The following is a 25,617-nucleotide window of genomic DNA, read 5'->3' as shown; positions in this document are numbered from 1 at the left end:
AAATGGGAGTAATCTGTATGTGAAAGGAAGGAAAAAGTTATATTGACATGCATATTTCGTAGAAATGAAGTTACTTGTTTATGACAATTAAGGAATATATGTGCCAAGTTATTGGTTTGAGTGACGCATGTTTATGTATCATCATGTGACACTTGTATAATCCATGTAACCTTGCAAAAGGTATATAAGGATGATGTGTGGAGCATGAAGGGGGGCTTGCCCTGAGATTATTATCTCTGAGTAACTTCCCAGGCAATTGCTTGCAAATAAAGGCTTCTGATCAAAGTATCAATTCGTTGTCTTGAGAGTTTGATTAGGGCCTCCCAGCATTGAACTTAGCAGGAGTTAGCCCAGTTAGGCTCCTGCCACACCATCCAATCATGTTTTTTCACTTTTGCACATGTGCGCGAATGTCTGGGGAAAAGCCCAGGAAAACTGAACCAATCAGAGCAATGGGGTGGTGTTGTGGGCGCTCTACAACTTCTACTGTGCAGATGAAAAAATGTGCATTTGCGCAGAAGCAGCTACAGCCGTTTATTTTTAGCCAGCCTGTGAACTGGCCAGCTGCTCTGTGTGAGATGTGCAATTGCGGTTGTTTGTAAAGCCCCTCTTTTCCTGGCTGGTCTCGCTCAAGTGCGGCTGGTTGGTGCAGGGAGCTCGCTTTGCTCTTTCCTCCTCGCTTGAAGATAGACAGACACGCACAGGCACACACGGCGGAGAAACGTGAGAGCCTTGCGCTTTGCAAAGGGCCACGGGAAGGAAAGGGAGAAGGAGGGGGGGTGAAGGCAGCGAAGCAAGTTTTGCCCGAAGTGGTTGGGAAGCTGCTGGGGAGGGTGGCTCTTCCCAGATGGTGCCGCTGCCACTGCTCCTGCAGCAGAGCCACCTGTACACGGGCAGAGTGAGAGCGAGAGAGAGAATGGGGAGGAGTTGGGAGCCACTGCCACCGAGCTCTGCACTCTAGAAAAGCTCTGAGTTCTGGAGAAATATTTGGAATTGCCAGCTGTGTGTATCTCCTCCCTTTTCCAGCCTCTTGCTTCACACACGGCTGAATGTACCGGTAAAAGTTCTAAAGCAAGGCTTTAAATCGTGAAAACAGCTGAGCAGAGCCCCCCTTTGCCTTTGTCCATCTTCCTAAAGTAGAAGAGCCTGTTTGGGATTCTTTTTTAAAAAAAGAGGTAATAGTGGCATTCAGCAAGATTTAACCACAGGGGATCAAGTAGCTGCTTACTGCTGTCTTTCTGGTTAATTCCTGCCCCCCTCCCATTGGTCAGGTTCATTCTGCGTCTCTTCGGCACCATAAAATGGACAAGGAAGGCTATATTATTAGACTCTGTATCTCAGTTGCACACATTAGCGAAATATCGCAAATACAAGCAAACAACAATACAGGAATTAATGGCATATAAGTGGTTTGCTAGAGCATCTCAGCCACCCACAACCATAGAGATTGGTGGTCTACCTTCCTAGACATGACACGTCATTACTTGCTTGCAGTTCCAGGAGAAATAAGTGGAATTGCCAGCTGTGTGTATCCCCAGAAAGTGCAATATGAATAAAGGCAAAACCACATACATTCGGTTTAGCGATATATCGCAAATACAAGCAAACAACAATACTGTACAGGAATTAATGGCATATAAGTGGTTTGCTAGAACGTCTCGGCCACCCACAACCATACAGACTGGTGGTCTACCTTCCTAGACATGACACATCGTTATTTGCAGTTCTGGAAAAATAAGTGAAATTGCCAGCCCTGTGTATCTCCAGAAGCTTTAATATGCAGAAAGGCAGAAAAGCATACAGTCGGTTTTAATAATAATAATAATAATAATAATAATAATAATAATATAATAATAAATTTAATTTCTTCGTCGCCTATCCGGCCAATGGCCACTCTAGGCGACTTACAAAATTATTAAAATACAATTAATAAAATACAGTAATACAATAAAAACAATAGATCTACAACAACAATATTAAAACTGGGTAGGAGGCATTACAATTATATCGATTAACCCTCCCCGGATACCCCGAAGGCCTGCTGAAAAAGCCAGGTCTTTAAGGCTTTCCGAAATACATTTAGGGAAGAGGCATGCCGGAGATCTTGTGGGAGGGAGTTCCAAAAGTGGGGGCCGCCACTGAGAATGCCCTCTCTCTTGTACCCGCCAATCTGGCTGTTTTTGTTGGCGGGATTGAGAGAAGGCCCTGTGTGGCCGATCTTGTCGGGCGGCATAATTGGTGGCGTTGAAGGCGCTCCGTGAGATAAACTGGGCCGAAACCGTATAGGGATTTAAAGGTCAATACCAACACCTTGAATTGGGCTCGGAAAACAACTGGAAGCCAGTGTAGGTCGAACAACACTGGTGTGATGTGATCTCGGCGGCGACTATTCGTAAGTAGTCGAGCCGCCGCATTTTGTATCAGTTGTAATTTCCGGACCGTTTTCAAGGGTAACCCCACGTAGAGCGCATTACAGTAGTCCAAACGAGAGGTGATCAGGGCGTGTACCACCAGTGGGAGCTGATGAACAGGAAGGTAGGGTTGCAGCCTTCGTATGAGGTGTAGTTGGTACCAGGCTGCCCGGTTCACTGCCGAAATCTGAGCCTCCATGGACAGCCTGGAATCAAGCACAACCCCAAGGCTGCGGACCTGGTCCTTTAGGGGTAAACTCACCCCATTGAACTTCAGGTCAATGTCACCCAACCTTCTCTTGTCCCCCACAAGTAGTACCTCGGTTTTATCAGGGTTCAACTTCAGCTTGTTCCTTCCCATCCATCCACTCACGGATTCCAGGCAGTTGGACAAGGTCTCCACAGCCAACTCTGGTGAAGATTTAAACGAGAGATAGAGCTGAGTGTCATCCGCATATTGATGATACTGCAGCCCAAATCTCCTGATGATTGCTCCCAGCGGCTTCATATAGATGTTAAATAGCATGGGAGAGAGGATAGAGCCCTGTGGCACACCACAATTGAGAGGCCAAGGGTCTGATACCTCCTCCCCCAACGCTACCTGTTGGTACCTGTCGGAGAGAAAGGAATGGAACCACTGTAATACAGTGCCTCCAATTCCCAATCCCTCCAGGCGAAGCAGAAGGATACTGTGGTCGACAGTATCAAAAGCCGCTGAGAGATCGAGGAGGACAAGAAAGGTGGATTCTCCCCTATCTAATGCCCTCCTCAAATCATCAACCAAACAAAAATACAGGAATTATTGGCATATAAGTGATTTGCATGTTTCTTTTATCAGAGGGAACACCACAAAGTCTGTGCCGGGCGCTTCAGTGTAGATTGACACAGCAGTGCGTGGGGATGTTTGCCCGCATTCCCTACCTGAGCCCAGAGTGGCCACCCACCGGGGGGGCTGTTTGCTTCCCTCGGGGGCAGCATTCCTGCGGCCGAGCCGCATGACGCTCCAGGGCTGAACCTGCAGTGAATGAGCCCAGGGGTGATGGGGCGATTCGCCCGGTGATTACAAGCGCTGATCCCTTGCACAATCCCCCTGGATGGTCAGGGGCACCTAGAGACATGCACCCTGGCCAGCCCCGCTCCGGAGTGGCAAGCGGCAAAGAAGGCGGCAGCAGCTTCCACAGGGACGCCCTGGGCTTTGCTGGAGGCTCAGTGGGTGGGAAATTGTGGTGTTGGATGGTGTGAGAAGCATCTGCGTCCCCCAGCAGTCCAGGGCAACCTGCTGGCGGCCCGCTCCATCCTCAGCCCTGCCAGGGTGGGCAGTGTGGGCATGCGCTTGCTGAGCGTCAGTCTTCTCCAACTGCAACCAACAGCAAATTCAAATTTTGCGCTTTTGCGTCCAAGTGCCTGCGCGTTAGTGTGCTTGGGTGCAAGCGGGGGAGAGGACACGTCATATTTTGCAGACCAATTGCCTCACGGGCAGGAGTGAGGTGGAGCTTTGGGAAAAACCGAAAAGAATGTGTTTAATGTGTGGGCGCAAAAACAGTGGATTTCTTTACATTGAAAAAAGCAAAAAAACAGCAGAAGTGGGGACTATCCAAGCACAACGCGAATAGGGGAAAATATGGATTATCTAGGTCAGTTTGGACAAGTCCAGAGTTAAGGTCCTCCAGTGGCTAGGCTTGACTACCTTTATCTGTGATGCTCTGACTGACTGCCTTCCCTCATTAGACTGATATGCTTAGGGAAGCTTATCCGCCCCTCCTCCTTCCACCCTTTCCTCTTCTCTTCTTCGACTGTCTCTGCTCTCTCTCTCCTGAGCCACGCGGGCGACTCCCAAGCCTGGGTGTTGCTCCTCCAACTTAGTTAGTTAGAACTAGGTATGCCTTCCTATCTACTATGTATTTCTAAAAATAAAATAGCTTTTCTTATTTTACTAAATCTTTAAGTCTCAGTGATCTAAATGCGAAAGGCGAGTTTGGAGTTGTACGACGCACACAATAGGAACATGAAATATGAGAACCATGAACCAGGGGAAGTTAGAAATTGTCAAGCAAGAAATGGAACATATCAACATTACAATACTTCGCGTGAGTGAATTAAAATGGACGGGAATGGGACATTTTCAATCAGACAACTACAAAATACTTTATGCAGGAAAGGAGAAATCAAGAAGAAACGGGGTTGCTTTAATAGTGAGAAGTGATGTAGCAAAAGCAATTAGGAGCTACAATGCAAGGTCTGAGCGAGTGATATCAATGAGATTAAATGGGAAACCTATTAACATAACCATCATCCAAGTCTACGCTCCAACCTCAAATGCAGAAGGAGAAGAATTGGAGAGATTTTACACAGAAGTAAAATACTGGAATACTGTGTTCAGTTCTGGGCGCCTCATTTTAAAAAAGATATAGACAAGTTAGAGCGGGTTCAGAAGAGGGCAACGAGGATGATAGCCGGTATGGAGAACAAGTCTTATGAGGAAAGGTTGAAGGAACTTGGCATGTTCAGTCTGGTGAAGAGAAGGCTGAGGGGCGACATGATTACACTCTTTAAGTACCTGAAGGGCTGTCACATAGAGGAGGGTACAGATTTGTTCACTGCTGCCCCAGAGGGTAGGACTAGGTCTAATGGTTTTAAGTTGCAGGAGCGTAGATTCAGATTGGACATTAGAAGGAACTTCTTGACAGTAAGGGCAGTTCGGCAATGGAACCGACTGCCTAGGGAGGTGGTGGGATCCCCTGGATGTCTTCAAGCAGAGGCTGGACAGCTATCTGCAGGAGATGCTCTAGCTGTGGATTTCCTGCTGTGAGCAGGGGGTTGGACTCGATGGCCTACAAGGCCCCTTCCAACTCTATGATTCTATTAAGTACAGGAGGAAATTGATCACACACCAAAACAAGATATGATGATAACCATGGGGGACTGGAATGCAAAAGTAGGGAATGGAGAAGAATTAGGAATTGTAGGGAAATGGGGCTTAGGAGACAGAAATGAAGCAGGAGAAAGACTTATTGAATTCTGTGAAGCCAATAATTTGTTTCTTGCAAGCACATTTTTTGAGCAACTGAAAAGACGACTGTACACATGGACATCACCAGATGATCAAAATAGGAATCAAATTGATTATATAATTGGCAACAGAAGATGGAGAAGTTCCATACATTCTACAAAAACAAGACCAGGAGCAGACTGCGGTACAGATCATGAACTGGTCTTATCGAAAATCAGAGTAAAGCTAAAAAAGAACATCAAAGCAATCATAATGCCAAAATACAATTTAAATAACATCCCAGAAGAATATAAAGATCAAATAAGGAACAGATTCAAGGCTTTAAACTTAGTTGACAGAGAACCAGAAGAACTATGGAGTGAGGTCAGAAACATTATCAGGGAAGAATGCAAAAAGACAATACCTCTAGTTAAAAAGAGAGAAAGACCTCAGTGGATGACTGAAGAAACTCTTAAAATGGTTAAAGAAAGAAGGAAAGCAAAGGCAAAAGGAGATAGAAACACGGTCAGAACCCTAAATGCAACAATACAGCGACTAGTATGTAGAGACAAAGAAAACTACTACGATAGTTATTGTAAAGAAATAGAAGAGGACAACAAAAAGGGAAGAACAGGAGCCCTGTTCCAAAAGATTAGAGAAATGAATAGGAAATTTAAACCACAAATGGGGATGTTGAATAATTAACAGGGGAACACACCGACTGACCGAGATGAAATAAAAGGAAGATGGAAGCAATACACTGAAGAACTCTATAATAAAGGTGCAAGGATGAAAGATTCATTCAAGGAGGAACCACATGATGAAGAACCAGAAATTTTAGAATGTGAGGTCAAAGCTGCTCTTAAAATACTTGGAAGAAACAAATCACCAGGAACAGATGGTATACCAATAGAGTTGCTACAAGCTACTGAGACTGAATCTGTCCAAAATGTTGACAAAAATCTGTCAAGAAATATGGAAAACTAAACTATGGCCCACAGACTGGAAGTGTTCAATATATATCCCAATTCCAAAGAAAGGGGATCCCAGGGAATGCAGTAATTATTGAACTATTGCCTTAATATCCCATGCAAGCAAAGTAATGCTCAAGATTCTACAACAAAGGCTGTTACCATATATGGAGTGAGAAATGCCAGACGTCCAAGCTGGATTTAGAAGGAGAAGAGGCACCAGAGATCATATCGCAAACATGCGTTGGATAATGGAACGGAGCAAGGAATTTCAGAAGAAAATCACCCCGTGCTTTGTAGATTACAGCAAAGCCTTTGACTGTGTAGATCATGAAAAACTATGGAATGCTTTAAAAGAAATGGGGGTGCCATAGCATCTGATTGTCCTGATGCGCAACCTATACTCTGGACAAGAGGCTACTGTAAGGACAGAATATGGAGAAATTGATTGGTTCCCCATCGGAAAAGGTGTTTAATTTTCCTTCTAGTTGCACTTTGCTCACATCACACCTTTGCTTTCTATACACAGATGTCCCTTTTGAATTTAAAGTCTGGCTTAATAAAAGCTGATTGGAATCTTGATTGCAGAATGAACCTTCCAAATGTGACCTCAAGGCTTTGTGCTTCTTCCATTCCCACATACTCTCTAGGTGGCTTAATTATTTCTGCTTCCCTTCTGTAATAGCAGAATAATCCTGGTCTTCCTTATTGAGTTTTTCTGGGTACAGCCAAAATAATATACTTGAGGTTTTTTTATATAATTATACAGCCACGAGAGTGGCTGTATACTATAGCCAGCATGGATTTTTCACATTCCGCAATGTTAAATGGAAAATACCCCCACATGCCATTCTGATGCTTCCCATAAGCTCATTTCAAAACAAAACCTTACAAAACTTATAGTTCTGAACTCAGAAACGCTTGCTTAACAACCCTGTCAATTTTCATGGCGATACACAAAACAGTCAGAGAGAATCGAGAGTTCAAAGTCTAAAAAGAGGGAGAAAAACCTCAGAGCCCTTTTGGACTTTTTTCTGCCAGAGTTCTCATAATCTGTTGAAATTCATTAAAAATCAGCCATGTTCACAGAGTACCTGTAATCCTAATACTGACCTTGCTCCATACTCTGACCTTCATCTACTGCAGTTTAAAAATTAAAAAAATGCCTGGTTAATTTTTAATTAATTTAAGAAATTTTGGCTGGAAGCCGATTATAACGCGGGGCATGCTCAGTAAGGACCAACTGTCAGTGTTCTAAAAGCTTCACAGCTGCTGGGCTCGGCTAATAAGAGGGCCACACCCACACCAGACTTGATTTCACTTGAGACAGTCATGGCTTGCCTCAAAGAATCCTGGGAAGTGTAGTTTGTGAAGGGTGCTGAGAGGAGACTCCTATTCCCCTGAGAGAATGGTTAACAGTCAGCCACTCTGATTGAAGGTCTGTGAGAGGAACAGGGCATCTCCTAGCAACTCTCAGCACCCTTCACTAACTACACTTCCCAGGATTCTTTGAGAGAAGCCATGATTGGCTTTGAGCCATGGCTTTGAGAGAAGCCATGATAAATTGTTCTAAATTGTTTTAAAAAGATGTGTTTTTAAATTTGTATATTTGTTTTTAATGTTTTTAGTTATTGTAAACCGCCCAGAGAGCTTTGGCTATGGGGCGGTATATAAATACACTAAATAAATAGATAAATAAATAATGATTGTCCAAAGTGTAATAGAGGCCTGGTGTGGATGTGGCCAGTGACAGCTTTGTTTTAAATTTGGGTGGGAGGTAGGGTTGCCAGGTTCAGGGCCCAGGGGCGTCACTACCGGGGTGCGGAGGGTGCAGCCCACACCTGGGTGTCACCATGAGGGGGGTGACACCCAGAGCCGCTCCGCGCCGTTGCCCGGCAAGGCTGCTCCAACTCCTCCTCGGAGGCGGGCGGGCGAGACCGGGAGCAGCGTCGGCGGGGCGAGGGAGGTGCGCCGGCATTCCCAGGCCTTCTCCGGCTGGGTGCCCCTCTGGCGTGCGCCCTCCCAGGGGCATGGATGGGGTGGCTGGCCTCGAGTGCGCGCACACTTGCGCATGCACGCAAGCCCAGCCACCTCATCCATGCCCCTGGGAGGGCGCACACCGGAGGTCCGCACCCCCCCCGCACTCCTGCTAGTGACGCCGCTGTCAGGGCCTGAGACTGATCCTGTATCTTTAGTAGAAGAGAAAATCAGCCAAGTGCAGGTGTTTTTGCAACATTGTAATGGGAAAAACCACAAGGTAAAATTCTCCCTTCCCTCAGCACAACTTTGAAAGATACAGAAGACATCTTGGTTGGCAGGCCCAGCCTGGTCAGTTTTACCTATTCTAATTAATTTTACGTAGGAGTATATCCGATTCAATTCAATAATCATACAAATGATCAGACCTATCTTTTCCCTCCTTCCCCTTTCCTCTCCCTTTCTCTTTCCCTCTCCTCTTCCTTCTTCCGCCTTCCCTGCCCACTCCAGCCCTCCGTCCCTCCCCCCGGTCAGTTTTGCCTATCCTAAGCATGATTGCATGGGAGTAAATCCCACTGAACTCAATAAACATGCAAACGACCACATCTGTCCTTCTTCTCCCTCCCCCTCCTGCCTGCTCCCATCCCAGTCCTCCCCTCTGCCTTTCCACTCCTCCCCCTCCTCCCTTCTTCATCCCCTGTGGTCAGTTTCACCTATCCTAAGCATGATTGCCCTGTGTGTGTGTGTGTGTAAATCCCACTTAACTCAATAAGCATGCAAATGATCAATCCATTCTCAGCAAACTTGCGCAGGATCCCATCTCTTTCCTCCCGGATTAAAAAGCAGGGAAATTCACTAATAGGCAAAAAACCTTGCGGTTTAAGAATGCACCTATAGCCCACAGATATTTCTACCAAACTTTAAAAAGCAGGGAAATTGGGTAGCTATAGTGAATGCACCAGGGGAGCAGGAGACCTGACCTCCTCTCTGAGATATTGTACTGCCCTACAAAGTTGTCAAAATGCAAACACAATTTGGGTTGGTCTTTCACAGTCCAATCCACTTGCTGTGTAGCTTGGAAGAATTTGGTAACATGTGCCTCTGAGCATATGGTGAGTGGTGGCAACACCTGTAATCAGCCCAAATAATAGAAAGAAGATATGTCCTGTGCTGATCTTGTTTTAGCCGGGAGGAAGCAACATTATTAAGACAGTTGATATAGTTCAGATGGTCACTTTAAATATGTCTGATTTACTTTGCAATTTTAGTGAAGTTTCCTATAGGAAATCATTTTCTTTTGCTTTTGTTTCTATGAATATGTGAAGTACAGCAACACTTTGCAAAATTTATACTAAAAAAACTCAAAACATAATTGTGGAATAATGGGACTGACTTCTGCAAAATAGTCTCCAGTGGACCTCAGAAGTATCTCAATTTGCACAAGATAAGACAGTGGAAGGTGAAATATATTCTAGCAAAATTCTAGATGTGCTCTATGTTTTTAATTGATCGTGAACACCTTGCCTTAAATAAAGTGGTTTAAACATAGCAGGCTGAAAACATGCATCCTCTTTTTTCCAACAGCTAGAGTCATTGCTGAAGTAGCAACATATTGTGATCAGTCTGATTTTACATCAAACTGCAGTTTCAGATTCAACTGTTAAGGCACCCAAAATAGAAATAGAACATAACCTCCAATATAAAACACAAAAGGCCGTCTTCACCATCACATGACAATGACCAATAAAAAGGCTTTGAAATTAATAAAAATACATTTGACACAGATTTCTGGGATGAATGAGGGGGAAAATTTTCTGGTTTAGATTCTCTGTAGAAACATTAGTAACACAGGAAAGAAGCAAAGTAAGAAGAACACCAACAAACATACAAAAATATAATTCTCCATCTTTGGAGATGGCAGGTGTTGCCACCACTCACCATATGCTCAGAGGCACACGTTACCAAATTCTTGCAAGCTACACAGCAAGTGGATTGGACTGTGAAAGACCAACCCAAATTGTGTTTGCATTTTGACAACTTTGTAGGGCAGTACAATATCTCAGAGAGGAGGTCAGGTCTCCTGCTCCCCTGGTGCATTCACTATAGCTGCCCAATTTCCCTGCTTTTTAAAGTTTGGTAGAAATATCTGTGGGGTATAGGTACATTCTTAAACCGCAAGGTTTTTTCATATTAGTGAATTTATTTATATAGGGCTGTAACCAGTGCTAGTCCTAGTCAAATGAGATCCATTAATATTAATAGATATCATTAACTGTTCCATTAATTTCAATGTGTTTACTCTGAGCAGGACTTAACTGGATACAAGCTTTAAAAAAAAAGCATTTCTAGACAGCTTAATATGTTAAAAATCCCTAGGTGGTATGCAAAAATAACATACAGACAATAAAACAGGATAATACAAACAGTAGAACAGTATTCTAAAACCCAATAAATACAGGAGCAGGCAGCAAAAGAAGTAGCAGGGTCTGATGTTGTGGATCATGGAAGCCTGAGCAAATGATGTGTCTTCACATGGCTTGACTATAGCTCAGTGGTAAAGCATTTGCCCTGCATGTAGTGTTATGTAAATTTGTATAGGTATTAGCAGAGATTGTCAATGGTCTGAGATGCGTGTGTGCCAGTGTGTGCATTTACCTAAGTAAGCAGGCTTTTACCTGCATTTAGATCATTGTTGTTGTTGTTATGTGCCTTCAAGTCAATTATGACTTATGGTGACCCTATGAATCAGCCATCTCCAAGAGCATCTGTCATGAACCACCCTTTTCAGATTTTGTAAGTTCAGGTCTGTGGCTTCCTTTATGGAATCGATCCATCTCTTGTTTGGCCTTCCTCTTTTTCTACTCCCTTCTGTTTTTTCCCAGCATTATTATCTTTTCTAATGACTCATGTCTTCTCATTATGTGTCCAAAGTGTGATAACCTCAGTTTCATCATTTTAGCTTCTAGTGAAAGTTCTGGTTTAATTTGTTCTAACACCCAATTATTTGTCTTTTTCACAGTCCATGGTATCTGCAAAGCTCTTCTCCAGCACATTTCAAATGAGTTGATTTTTCTCTTATCTGCTGTTTTCACTGTCCAACTTTCACATCCATACATAGAGATCAGAAATACCATGGTCTGAATGATCCTGACTTTAGTGTTCAGTGATACATCTTTGCATTTGAGGCCCTTTTCTAGTTCTCTCACAGCTGCCCTCCCCAGTCCTAGCCTTCTTCTGATTTCTTGACTATTGTCTCCATTTTGGTTAATGACTGTGCCGAGGTATTGATAATCCTTGACAAGTTCAATGTCCTCGTTGTCAACTTTAAAGTTACATAAATCTTCTGTTGTCATTACTTCAGTCTTATTGACCTTCAGCTGTAATCCTGCTTTTGCGCTTTCCTCTTGAACTTTCATCAGCATTCGTTTCAAATCATTACTAGTTTCTGCTAGTAGTATGGTATTGTCTGCATATCTTAAATTATTGATATTTCGCCCTCCAATTTTCACACCTCCTTCATCCTGGTCCAATCCTGCTTTCTGTATGATATGTTCTGTGTATAGATTAAATAAATAGGGTGATAAAATACACCCTTTCCGATGGGGAACCAGTCGGTTTCTCCATATTAAGTTCAATAGAACTCAACGGGTTTATTCCCGGGTTAGGATTGCAGCCTCAGTCTGTGGCATGGTTGGTGGTTTCAGCTCCTGGAGTTGCTGATTGCTTTTAGTTCCTGTTATTTGTATTGTATTTTAGTGTATTGGGTTTTTTTTAATTCGTATTTGTTTTATGGTGGGTTGGATTTTTAAGATTGTGGATTTTTAAAAAGTGTATTGGCATGATTTTAATAAAAACACGACGCCTAATTTTATAAATTAACACACAGTCACATAAATAAATGAGACGTAAACCTAAGTTTTTCTCAGAAATAAGCCCCATTAAGTCTAATCAGTTACACTCAATCAGGCGTTCAAAGGTAAAAAATAAATAAATCCTGAAAGGAGTCCGTTCTAGGCCGCCGGTATGATAACTTTGCTTTAAGGACTGCGCCTCTCTAGGCCATTCCTCCTCTATGGCATCTTTCCCCTTTTCTAAGTCCCGATCCTCTCCTTCCTCATCTCTATGATCTTTCGACCTGTCGAAACCGAGGTAATTGGCTGAGGAGGACAGGCACAGCTCTCGCGAGAGGCGCGGCCTAAGTGAGGGAGGGGGGAAGGCAGAGCGGGCGAATGAGAGCGACAGGGAGGGGGGCGGAGCACAGCAGGTGAAGGGGCCTGGCGTTAAGGTCCCGGTGACGGCGGCGAGCTTGGTCGGTGAGTAAAACGGCGGCGCCGGGGCTAACTGTGGGTGGGTTGAAGGAGCCGGGAACGGGGGGCGCCTCTTGCTAGCGGCGGCGGCGGCTGACGAGGAGGAGCCATTTTGGGGCCTCTGCCGGCGGCGTGAGGCCTGTCTGGGGTCGCGGAGGTGCCCGCCCCCGCCTGGGCCTGCTGTGACTGAGCAGACGAGAGGCAGGACGACCCGAGACGCGCTGCTCAGAGTGGTGGGCGGGCATTTCTCCAGTGTCGCAGGCGCCGCCGCCGCTGCTTCTCTCTCCCTAATCTCTCTCCTTCTGTCTCTCGTGGTTTCTTTCGCCCTCTTTCCCCTCGCGCCGGTGGCGCAGCCTCCGCGCTTCTCTGGATAGCAACCCAGCTCTCCTTGCCGCTTCTCGGCCTCGTGCCTTAGAAGTCTCTCAGGCAGTTCTGTGGCGAAGCGATCAGTTTGCGTTTTTGGCTTTCTCCGCTCTCTCTTCTCCATTGGCTTTTGGTTTTAAGAAAACCAAGATTTCATGGAACATTGTGTTTTTTTAAGGCTTCGATTCTGGGCTCTTCGATTCAAGTCCGGTAGGCGGACTAGAAAGGGGGGGTGTATCACTTTCTTCCCCATCTTTTTAAGCAAACCAGTTTCTTCTGAATGACTTTACAAGGCGAAGTTCTCTCTCTCTCTCCTCTTTATGTTTTTATTTAGTTTTTCGCACGGAGATGCGTTGTTCATATTAAACATGATTTTCAATTTTGTGTCGCTTCATAAGTACTTGGTTTAAAATATACACCCAACACATGGAAACCTATAGAAACAAAAATAATGACCCATTGTCCAGTGTCACCAATGAGTTTTATGGCCTTCCTGAATGTTCAGTTCCTTCAGAATTTTGACTTTTAATTGGGATGTTCTGGTTTTAATTGATTTTTGAGAAAGAGAAGTGGCTTCAATTCTTTATGGGAACAGAGGTCCCGTCAAGGGGGCAAGGAATATATTATCCCAATAGCTTCCACCTTAATTCTTTTTAGTTGTTTACCATTTCACATTGATCTTTATCAGCAAAGAGTTTCTGATTACCTCAACATTGGAAACTCCTACAAGGGATGTATGTTGCAACACATAATTTTTAAATATTTCAGCCTGCATTATCCATGGAGCCCTAGTGTGTGTGAGAGGGAGAGAGCACATTAAACTGACTAAACCCCCGAAGATCTGGCCATGGGGTCTTCAGAAGAAGATGGGTTGCATGGAAGCAAGATGCCAACTTTCAGTGTAGTGTTCAACTTGCATACGTAGAAATAGGATGGGAGTAAGGTACACAACTTAATATCACTTACAAAGTTATTTATCTCTTATTCTTGCAACAGAATCACAAGAGACTAATTCATTTTTTATTATACAAACAGGAAGCTGAGACTTTGAGGGAGTGACTGCTCAGGGCCTATTATTAACAGTGAGACTAATAACATATGTATGCTTACTAGTAGCAAAGTCTCATTGAAACCTGCTCCAAGTTTGCAGCCTGAATTGTTTTTAGCATAGTAGTCTGACTACAACAAAATGTTGGAGTGTGGAATGGTTCAGCTCAGTATTCCAGTTCTATTATCCTTCTTCCAGTTCTCCCTCTCCTTCAGTCAGTGCTCATGCCCTCTGACCATGCTCAGTTCATATTATTATTATTGTAGTTGTATCCCGCCCTTCCTCCCAAAGGATGCCCAGGGTGGCAAACAGACGAGAGAGCGCTAAAAAAAATGTAAAAACAAAACATATTAAAAACTTTCTTGGACAGTCTCCGTTTTGGTATCCTCTCGTGGGATTTTTTTTTGAGGGGGGAGCACTTGTACCCAATCCTAACTACAGTAACATATTTGTACCCAATACTAACTACAGTAACTTTGCTATGGGCAGCACTCACTTCTGCCCCTGGGGACACTTAGATACTGCTTCTCATTGTAAACCATGAAATTTACCTATCTGGACGATGTGATGATTCTCTATATATCTGCCTCTCTCCACTTTTCTAGCCACCCCATTCTATTTTCCCTCCTACCTGGTTGTTAGTTTTTTGTCTCTCTGTCTCTCAACATTGAAAATGGAAATGGACTGCCTTCAAGGCCATCCTGACTTATGGCGACCCTATGAATATTTGTGTTGTCATGTTCTTCTGGGTTTGGGGGATGGGTGGGTTGGGGGGGCTGTTAAAAAAAAAATAACAGTTGCAAATGTCAGGGTTACCCAGAGTCTGCTGATACCTTTCTTGTCTGTGGATGGTGCAGTTTGGGCTACATAAACACAAGCATGGGAAGATTTGAATTGGTTTTGGAGCTATGCATTGTATAAAGAGGAATTTTTGACCTATTACCAGCCAACATCATTGGGTGACTTGAAAGTTCACACTGTTTGAACCCTTAGGTTTTCACACTGCATTCCCTTAGTTGTCACACTTCCTAACATAAAAAGTATATTGCCTCTTAGGCTCTCTTTGCCAGTCTTCAGACCACTTTGTTAAAAGTTCTTGTAGTTTAAAAAGTGGTTTGGGATCATGGCAGAGTGAAGAGAAAACAGCAAAGAAGAACTAGGTGTGCAAGCAGATCTGGGGCATATTCTTATGTGTGTCATGGCCATTTGCTTTAATTAGGAATGTGTCAGGTCATTACAAGATGAGCTGTGAACCAGAAAGTCAAAATCTCAGCTCTGTCACAATAGCAGTAAGTGTCCTTAGGCAAGCCAACATTTCCTCAGCCTATCTATAATATTGGGGATAAAGACCCTCGATCACCTTGCAGGATTGTTGAAAGACTAAGTTGATGCATGTAAAGCTCTTTGGGATGATGCTTGCATATAAAGCTGGCATATGCTGAGTCGGACCACAAGTCCCTCTAGCCCAGAATTGTCTCTTTTGACTGATAGTGGCTGTTCAGCATCTCGGCAGGACTGGGAGGGACCCCCTACTTAATTGAGAACATTTTAACTGGCAGTTTGGGGGATAGAACCTCAGATATCCTCAATGTAAAATGCATGCTTTACCACTGAGCTACTGTCCTCCCCTGATGGAGTGCAGGGAAACAGTGCTGTGAAATCAGGATAGGCATGAGTTGTCCTAGAATCTCCTAGGATCTAGATGTTAACTGTGAAGGAAAAATTAAACATGTAGCTCTTGGTTTTTGGTAGAAGCCGCACATTCATTGTAACATAGCTCCAGCCTCAGTGTCATAAGACACCTTGTTCTGTTTTCCAATATGATGTCTGTTTTGTATCTTTTCATAGAAAGATAAAGTGGAAATAGATGTATTGGATTGTTCAGGTCCTTGTAAAACAGGTTTTTCTACCCCTGAAATGCCCTTAACAGATAGCCATCTAAATTTTCTTTAAAAACTTCAAAAAATACATGAACTGGTTATTGAAGAAAATTTTCTAAGTTTGCAAGTAGGAATATTGGAGAGCCATTAGTATGAACATGGCAGCAATACCCTGACCACAAGAATATTTCATTCTAGCGAATTTATCATTCATGGTAACTTGGAGTATGTGACTACATCTATTTTTTTTTTTACTGCAAAAGAAAAGTTCAGTTTACTGTCCTTGGTTAATATTTTTTACAGAATGAATAGTAAAAGGCATTAGGGGACAGTCGTGAGGATTTTGTTTGTTGCCATTGTATCTGTTTATTTGAAATTTATCTTGGCGCTCTTTTTTTCCTTTCTTGCTAGTGTGGGACAAGAATGAGTTATGCAGAAAAACCTGATGAAATCACAAAAGACGAGTGGATGGAAAAGCTCAATAATTTGCACATCCAGAGAGCTGACATGAACCGCCTGATCATGAACTATCTTGTTACAGGTAATTGGCAGTCAATTGATTAAAAAAACACTATTGCCATAATAACATATTAATTAGACATCCTGGGAGTGAGTATTCACATATTGCTAGAATTTAGGAGCATTGATGTTGCTGGAATTATATCATAAGTATTTATAGGTGTGACAATTTGGTCTGTTATACTTCAAGATAACCTTATCACTCAAATACCACCAGTTGAAATACCTCAGCAGCAGCAACATCTAAGGCTTGGGAAGTAGACACTTCATTAGTCCTTTCTCCTACTGGGAATAGCCAGGACACTATTTAGCTGCCTGGGTGCCCCCCCCCCACAAAACATGCCATAAGTGAGGCTAGGGGAGGGGGTCTTTTTTTCTTCACTGTAACAGTAGAACTGAGAGCTTTCTGCTATAGGGCGGTCTAGAAATGTAATTAAATAAATAAAATAAACAAAAAACCCTTGAACAGCAGTTTAAGCAGCAGCAACATCTCAAGACCTGGGGAGTAGAAGTTTTCAGTCATCATTCCCCAGAGCCTTCATAAATCAACACTGCCTTTTAAACAGAATCTTCTTATGTTTGGTATATATTATTTTGCCCCCTTCTTTGTTTGCTATATATTAATGTTTTTAATAGGAGGCGAAATAGCCATTGATGTTGGTGCTACCTGAATCACTGAGGGGAAGGGCATTCCATTGTTGGGTGCCATGATTGAGAATGCCTTCTCATGTGTTAGTGCATAATGTATGTTTGACGCATTAGGAGGAGATCATGGACAGGTATATAAGGGGGTAGTGTCCAGGTCATAAGCTGTGTAGGACTCTATGTGTTAACAGAAGCACCTTGAACTTGTCTCGGTAGCACACTGGCAGCTAGTGCAGCTCGTTCAGAATTGGTTTTATATGTTCTTTCCAGGCTGCTCCAGTCAGCATTCTGGACTAGCTGAAGCTTCCGAACCAAGCCCAAAGGCAGCCCCACATAGAGTTCATTGCAATAATCCAATTGTGAAGTTATAGCCCTCTTCAGGCATTATACTTGTGGGTAAGTAGAACATGTGAGTGGGGATAAGCATGCTAACACCAGCACCCCATCCCCCTTTCTCCCTTCATGAGTTGGAGAATGACCATCTGCACAGGCAGTCTGCTCAACTGCTGTAGGCTCCCCATGTGATGTACAATTTCCAGGATTCTAAATTGTGCAGGGAGCCTATACAAACGGAACAGCTACCTGCTGCAGACGGGCATTCTCCAGCATAGGGGTGGGGGAAGTTAGCATGCTTATTTCTGTTCTCCCCACTTACGTGTGAGTGTAATACCTCAATGCGGCTTGTCTTGGCGCACTTTGATGCTCAGATTTTTTAAAGAAGGTTATTATAAGTTGGCTTTCATTATGTTATTTATTTATTTATTTAATTTCATTTATATACCGCCCTAAGCCTGACGGCTCTCTGGGTGGTGTTGGCCTTTGCTAGGAGCTCATGAGAAACTGGAATGTTCATCTACTAAAGTTACCCAGAAGATGTATTTCAAGAGAACACGAGACCCTATTTAGAAATGGATTCCACCTAGTAAGGGTCAATTCATAAAGAATTGCACCAGTTTAGAGACACCTGGATACAAAACTTGTACACTTTCATTTTTATATATATGGACCTGAAACCTGTTGCCTGACCATGCAGACACTTACAAAGGCTAGGTAACTTTGTACATGTTTAATCGATATCCATAACATAGCTAGATACTTTATTTTTGTTTTTTCAAGTAAACCTGTTTTGGAGTTCTAATTTTGTAATAGTTGTCAATCATCTCTTCTGGGTTCTAATTCTGCAGTAGTTCTTGGCACATACATAGGAGAGCTTCATACGTTCTTTCACAGTAACCTTATTTTTACTACCTTGGTGTCTTAATCTGCAATTATCCAGAGAGCAGCATTAGATTATTGTTTCTTGGGCTCTTTGGTACCTGTGCTGTGCTGTGCTGTGCCGCAGGGTACTACCTTATCCTTAATGCTATTTGATATCTATATGAAGCCACTGGGAGCAGTCATTAGGAGGTTTAGAGCAAGGTGTCATCAGTATACTGTGTACTGATGACACTCAGCTCTACTTCTCCATAACATCTGAATCAGGAGAGTCTGTGTGGGTCCTGGATGCTGTGGTGGGATGGATGAAGGAAAATAAGCTGACCTTGAATCCTGGCAAGATATTTTATTATTTTTTTATTTGTTTCATTTATAGACCGCCCATAGCGAGTGGCTCTCTGGGCGGTGTACAAAAAGATAGAGGCATTGTGGGTGAGTGTTTCCTGTGTCTGAGACACTGGTCAGTTGCCTGCCCTGGATGGGGTTGCACTCCCCCTGAAAGAGCAGGTACACAGTCTGATATTGCTTCTAGACCCAGCTCTGTTACTGGATGCCCAGGTAGTCCTGTGTCTAGAAGTGCCTTTTATCAGCTGCACCTGGTAAGACAACTACAGTCATTCCTGGACTGGGAGAGCTAGACTACAGTAGTTCAGGCGCTGGTGACTTCAAGAGTGGATTACTGCAGTGCACTCTGTGTGGGGCTTCCCTTGCACTCAACCCAGAAACTGCAGTTAATGCAGAATGCTACAGCCAGATTGCTGACAGGAGCTCAGAGCTCTGCACTGGTTGCCAAATTTGTTACCAGGCTGAGTTCAAGGTGTTACTCTTGGTCCCAAGCTGTTGGCTTTATACACCAGTTGCTTGTGGAACCACTTTACCCCATATTTGCCCACTTGGGTGCTTCGATCTACAAAACTGGTCCTGCTACATAATCCTCATTCAGCACTTGTAAGAAATTGTTCTTTTAGTGTGGCAGCACCTGCTTACAAACTTCCTGCCTACTACATCAGGCCCTTGCTGTATTCCTTTCAGTGTCTGTTTAAAACTCTTTTGCTTGGGCAAGCCTATTCAGATACACAGCTATTGATGTGTTTTAATCTTTTTAGTTTATTGGTTTAATTGTTCTAAAAGTCTTTTTATTTACTTATTGAACGGTTTAAGTGATAATTTTAATGTCTTTTGTAAACCGGTTAGAAGTTTTTTTTGTTTTTATTATTATTTGATTTATATCCCGCGCTTCCTCCCAGCAGGAGCCCAGGGCGGCAAACAAAAGCACTAAAAACACTTTAAAACATATTAAAAACAGGCCTTAAAATACATTAAAACAAAACAACTTTAAAAACATTTTTACAATCAAGCAGTATATAAATTTTGTTAAATAAAATAAACAATTGTGTGATGGTATTTTATAAATTGTCTAAAGTTCTCTAGGCTCTGATTAAAGATTAAGCCATGACATGGAGAAAAGATGTAGAAGAAAGAAAAAAACAAATTAAGGCACTAATTCTTTATAAATATAATGTATGTTGGTCAAGTGGAATGAGCAGTGTGAGTAACAGATCCAGGAGAGGGTTTTTCATAAGACAAAATAGAATTCAGTTTTTTATTAGAGAACAACTTGAGAGTTCACATCTTAAAGTTTTCTTTTTCTTTGTTTTAAGGAACTGGATATGTGCAAATACCCTAGTATATTCCAGCAAAGTCATTTTCTTTTTCTGTGAGCAATTTGTTTTTGCATTTCAGAAGGCTTCAAAGAGGCAGCAGAGAAGTTTCGGATGGAATCTGGAATTGAACCCAGTGTTGATTTAGAGACCCTGGATGAAAGAATAAAAATTCGAGAAATGATCCTCAAAGGTCAGATTCAGGAAGCCATTGCGCTGATAAACAGTCTTCATCCAGAATTGTTAGATACAAACCGGTACCTTTACTTCCATTTACAGGTAAGAGTCACATTGAAACAAGCAATGATTGCATTTAAAACTAATTGGCAGTTGGGAAGAAAGGCTGCTGTACTAGAAAGCTGCTTTTTTGTAGCTTGTTGTATGTAGGGTATGCATTTTAATGCACTTTGGCCTGGTGTAAACATGTCAACGGTTTAGGAGACAGCCAAGACTTGATATACCCACTGCCTTCCCTTTTGTTGGTGTTAATCATAGTTTAGCATTTCATCTGCAATGGTGTTAACCATGTCAACACTAAGCAGAGTTTCCATTTTAACCTGAGGTTGAAATTTGGAATTGAAGAGACTGAATCTCTGTTTAAGATTGAAACTGGTTATATTAAGTGTCTGTGCTAATACAGACGTACTTGGTAATCCATGAGTAAGATAGGGGAATGAGGGAAAATTCAAGGTGGTCGATGAGAGGGGGCCTGTAACACTGTTAGCCTGGATATTTCAAGTACTGCTGCTTTTAATACCCATTTCAGTACATAATCAAGTCAGGGAAGCATGGAATGCTCAAATTTATACGGAACAGCTGAAATTGATTATGGGAGAATCAGCTGGCTGTTTAGGAATAGATGAGTAAAAGGCTTTTCCTGGCAGTGCCTTTATTTTTGAATTTATAGAGATCAGCCATGTTCTTCCCCTGTTGTTTCCTGAATTATTTAACCAAGCTTTACAGCAGTGATGGCCAAAGTTAGTCATCAGAGTGTTCCCCCCCCAAGCATTCCTTCGTTGTTCTTTCCTAAAACCCAACTGGCATGGCCCATGGTGAGGATGATGGGAACAACACCTAGAGGGCTACATGTTCCCCTGCCCTAATTAAGGTCTTTATCATGCTGGATGCTCAGCAGATGTAGTTCTAGAAGAACATTTGTCTGAGTGAAAGAACTCAAATGAACTTTTTTACTTGTTTCTACCTATTTTTATTTTTTTCATTTTCTGATACAGCAACAGCATTTAATTGAGTTGATTCGGCAGCGTGACACAGAAGCAGCACTGGAGTTTGCTCAGACGCAGCTAGCGGAGCAAGGAGAGGAAAGCCGGGAATGCTTGACGGAGATGGAGCGCACACTTGCCCTGCTTGCGTTCGATAACCCAGAGGAATCACCTTTTGGAGACTTGCTCAATATGATGCAGAGACAGAAAGTAAATGTGTATTTGGATTTTTACGCTCAAAGTTCAAGGATGGGAACCTTTTAAAAATGTTTAGTAGGAAGGCAGGCTTTAACCAGTTTACTCACTGGGTTAGTCAACTGGCTCTTTACAGTGCAGTCCTAACCATGTCTATTCAGAAGTAAGCTGTCTTAAACTCAGTGGGGCTTACTCCCAGGTAGGTGGGGTTACGGTTGCAGCGTGGGGGAGCATTTGGTGAGGCTTAAAACACATTGGCTTTTTAGGTTACTTTGGAATCTGTGTCACTGTAATAGGGGATGAAAAATAATGTGATGACCTTTATCACTGTGGTAGACTTTGTAAATTATCACTTCTATCTCAAAAAGACGCACTTTGAGGTTTGGATAACGAAGTTTATTTTTATTGAATAGCTCTTTAATCAGTTGATAAGCTCTCATATTTAATCAAACACTGGAATGTAATCTTAAAAACCATTCACTAAAAAATCTCTGCTCATCTTCTGTCGCAAAGAGCTTCCTTGAATACATAAGTCTGTCTTTGTTGCCTCTTTGGAAGATACTAAAATGTGAGCTTTTGATTAAGGACTTTGTTGGAAGGAAGTTTCAAAGCTGGTAAATATCTACTGAGAGCCTCTTAACCTTACTGTTAAGAAATTGCAAAAGACTACTATTTTTATTGTACTGGTAATGTACAAAGTACTTTACAATATCGTGTAATCCATACATCAATTTAGTTAATGTATCTGTTTTAAAGATGGGGACTTGGGACTAACATTTAGTAGCTTGCCCGAGGCCTTCATGTCTGAGGAGGATTTTAGTCCTTTACTTCAAAAACTGGATCATTTTCACTCTCCTTGACATATGCATATACTGTAGTAAACTGAACTGCTGATCTATCTTTCTAGGTTTGGAGTGAAGTTAACCAAGCTGTTCTAGACTATGAAAATCGTGAGTCGACACCCAAGCTGGCTAAATTACTGAAATTACTACTGTGGGCTCAGAACGAGCTGGATCAGAAGAAAGTAAAATATCCCAAAATGACAGACCTCAGCAAGGGGACAATTGAGGAACCCAAGTAAAATGTGCAGGTGGACACTCAGAACTGCACAGTTATATACATTTTTAATCAGTCTGTGACTGAAATATTTTTACTACAGTTCAGGACTTTGCAATTTGGTTGTGTGTGGGGTTTTTTTCTTGGCAAGCATACTTAACGGGAGATGGGTCCCTTTTTAAATGCAGCAGATCAGCATTGAAAAGCATTGTATCACTTTGACCATCTGACTTAGGCTATGCACTGTCATAACATTCTAACACAAAACAAAAACAAGTCTCTCTCTCTCTCCCCCCCCCCTCCATACACACACATACTGTGCTGAAGGTTTGTTATGTCTGGCTGCAGAAACACATTTTGTTTACCAGCGGATTAATGTTGAAGCTCTTTGCAACTCTCCAGTTAACCTGTCTCTCACTTGAATATTGACTATTTTCTGTGTTAATTTATAGCCAAATAAGCATTCCCTATTTATAAACTAGCAATTGGTTGAAGTGATCATTTTGTAAACCTCATGGTGATGTTGTTTTTCTGCATAGAATATAGCATAGTAAGCTTGTAAGCTGTAATTGAACATAATTCCCTTGCTTTTCACATCTTGGTGACTTATTTATACGGGGCTGAATGTTATATTCATGATGGGCCTAATTCTCTCTGAAGTATTGCTGACAATAAAGTCTTTTTATTTTATAGTTTCAAGAATGACCAAAATATTCCTCTGAAACAAGACATGGTATCACTTGGTAATTAGGTTTTCTTTCATCAGAGTTGTTTCATTTCTTCAAATACCAGCTGCAATAATTGCATTGGTGTAGGTACATACATTGGGGTAGGTGGGCAGGTAGGATGACAGCTACATCCTTACACCCAGCAATGTGTGTGTAGACAGCATAAAATATGCAGTTCTGTTGTATGGCTGTGACCATCTCGAGTTAAAAGGAATATCTGACTTAATGCTGATCCACTGAAATAGCATGAAAGTTCTTGGGTTATAATTTATAATAATTATGGGAGTTATATTAACAGTTTCCTGCCTTGGATAAATAGAACTGCGATTTTACAAATCTCCTTTCTTGAATTCCAATCTTTATCCTGGGGTATTGTAACTACAGTGATGTGTTAGGGTTTTATTTCCACTCCAGATGAAGGATCTGTAATTCCACGAGGTCCTTCTCGTTTGGTTGCTGCATTGTAATTTTTTAAGGTGTGAGATGCTGCATAGGAAGTATTACTGCCTCAAAAGGATACTCATTTGTTCAGATGTTTAGTATTAACTAACAATTACTATATCTTAACACTGTGACCCCAAACACCCATTCAGTGAAGTTCCCTGCAGGGCTGTTGAGGCAACTGACATATTCAGTAGGAAAGCTGTTAATGCTATGGCTGTCTGGCTTCTGTATATGCAAATCTAACATACACACCAACCTCCCAGGCAAATCCTATGTGAAAGCAGCTTTTGTATTGATTTGCATAATCAATTCAGTAGCCATTCATTGATAACGTAAATTTAGTGGGCATGTGATAAATCTGTTTAATAAAATTATTTGGTTTCTAGCAAACTTAGTTAGTCTCTGTGACTGACTACTGGAATAATGAACTTTGGGCACTGTCTAATAGGAATGTCTTCCAAGCAAGCCTCATGGAAAAATACAGAAATTGGTTGGGAGAGGTTCCTGTGGGACTGTTCCCATAGTCACTGATGACTACTCTGAATATTGGTTGTGTTTGTATGAAGCTTGACTCTAGAGAAGGCAGCTACGTAAGTGTATTGGGATACGTTAGTTTAGTCCAGCTGAATTGCTGGATACTGATACTTCTAGAGTTAGTCTTCACTGCATAAAGCCACACAATTTTAAGTTGTTGCAAAACAACCTAGTGTAGTGGTTACCGCTACTTTAGTATTATTGGCTAGCTTTTCTTCCTGATGGGTGTATCCTGTTAACTGAGCTGTAGCTGCATTTAACTGACTGAAAACAATTGTCGCCAAGTTTGACATTCGCAATTTGTGTGATATGATTTTTTGTTTTAAGAACAATGTGAAGTAGAGAAATTGGAATGGGTCTAAACTTCTCTCAGATATGACTGGCTTTTCTTCCTGTTCTTAGTTGTTGAATGCAATCTGCAGGTTTCGGAAACCTGTACAGTTTCAGCGTGAAGTTGAATAGATCACTTGTGTAACAAATTGCATTTTTCTGCACCAGTAATACTGCACTGCAATCTTGCTTAAGAAGTTTCCGATGTGTTTAGAGCACTAGGTTTCTTCTGTAAGTGCACAGATAACTGGAATTTCCATTAGCTTGCTCAATTCATTTAATTTGAGCCAAATATGTGGGTTTCTCCAAGGGGTTTCAATTGTATCAGTTTAGATTTATTTTAGTTGGGTTTTGTTGAAACATCACACGCTGAAGCAGCTTTAATCTGTAAAGTTTTTGAGGTAACTTGAGAGAAAATATTTAAAAAGGTATGAAAGAAAGCTATGCATTTTAGAGAAAGTTCAAGGGTGTCATCCCAATGGTACTTTTAGGGATCTTTATATTCATGTGTATATAAAATAGTTTGCATATGCAAAATATAATATAATCAGTTTGAATCCTCAAATGGGGGAGGCTGTGAACCATAACTTATGAAATATTGTGCACAGGAAACAGCCCTCACTACATAAATGAATTTGTCATATGCATGAAAAATGTCTTACTTGGTGGCTATGGATGAACGGTTGCAATTTTGTTAGCTCCATAATGTTAGATCGCCACTCTTAATTGCTTAGCATTAAATACCACTTTGAACAATATGGTTACATTTGTGTTTTTCAAATGCCGTTATAAAAACTGAAAATGAGTTTATATGCCCTCTCCCCCATTCCTTCATATTTAGTAATTTTTAACACTGTAGAGTAGGTAGGGCTATGTGTACACACAAAATATTTATCAAATAACCTCAAATTTCATGACAAGAAAACCTTTATTTCTATCACCTGTATAAATGCAAATCACCCTGATTTACATAACTTTTTGGTGTGGCACCCATTTGTTTCACAAAAAAATGCGTTGATTAAACAAAGTGTGATAATTAAACTGGACAGATTTTTACAAAATATTTTAATGCAAGTACTTAAATTTATATGATGAGCACCATCTTAAAGAGGTGTTCTCTCAAG

General features: G+C 41.9%; 1 protein-coding gene across 4 annotated transcripts; it reads left to right on the top strand.

Moving 5' to 3' along the window:
* The first annotated feature begins 598 nt into the window (after window positions 1-598).
* GID8 (GID complex subunit 8 homolog) lies at window positions 599-25,251 on the top strand. 4 transcript variants are annotated; one of them, XM_061631032.1, is made up of 5 exons: window positions 599-723; window positions 16,358-16,487; window positions 20,069-20,265; window positions 21,219-21,416; window positions 22,309-25,251. In XM_061631032.1, exons 2-5 carry the CDS (start codon window positions 16,370-16,372, stop codon window positions 22,480-22,482), a joined length of 687 nt encoding a protein of 228 aa, XP_061487016.1. In that variant the 5' UTR covers window positions 599-723; window positions 16,358-16,369; the 3' UTR covers window positions 22,483-25,251. The 4 variants fall into 4 exon arrangements, with proteins under 4 accessions (XP_061487016.1, XP_061487014.1, XP_061487015.1 ...); XM_061631030.1 differs by lacking the exon at window positions 599-723 and adding an exon at window positions 12,407-12,497; XM_061631031.1 differs by lacking the exon at window positions 599-723 and adding an exon at window positions 12,554-12,661.
* The last annotated feature ends 366 nt before the right edge of the window (window positions 25,252-25,617 follow it).

The sequence above is a fragment of the Rhineura floridana genome, chromosome 6 (genome assembly GCF_030035675.1).
Source record: "Rhineura floridana isolate rRhiFlo1 chromosome 6, rRhiFlo1.hap2, whole genome shotgun sequence".
Taxonomy (NCBI): Eukaryota; Metazoa; Chordata; class Lepidosauria; order Squamata; family Rhineuridae; genus Rhineura; species Rhineura floridana.
This window is presented reverse-complemented; position numbering and strand designations above follow the sequence as displayed.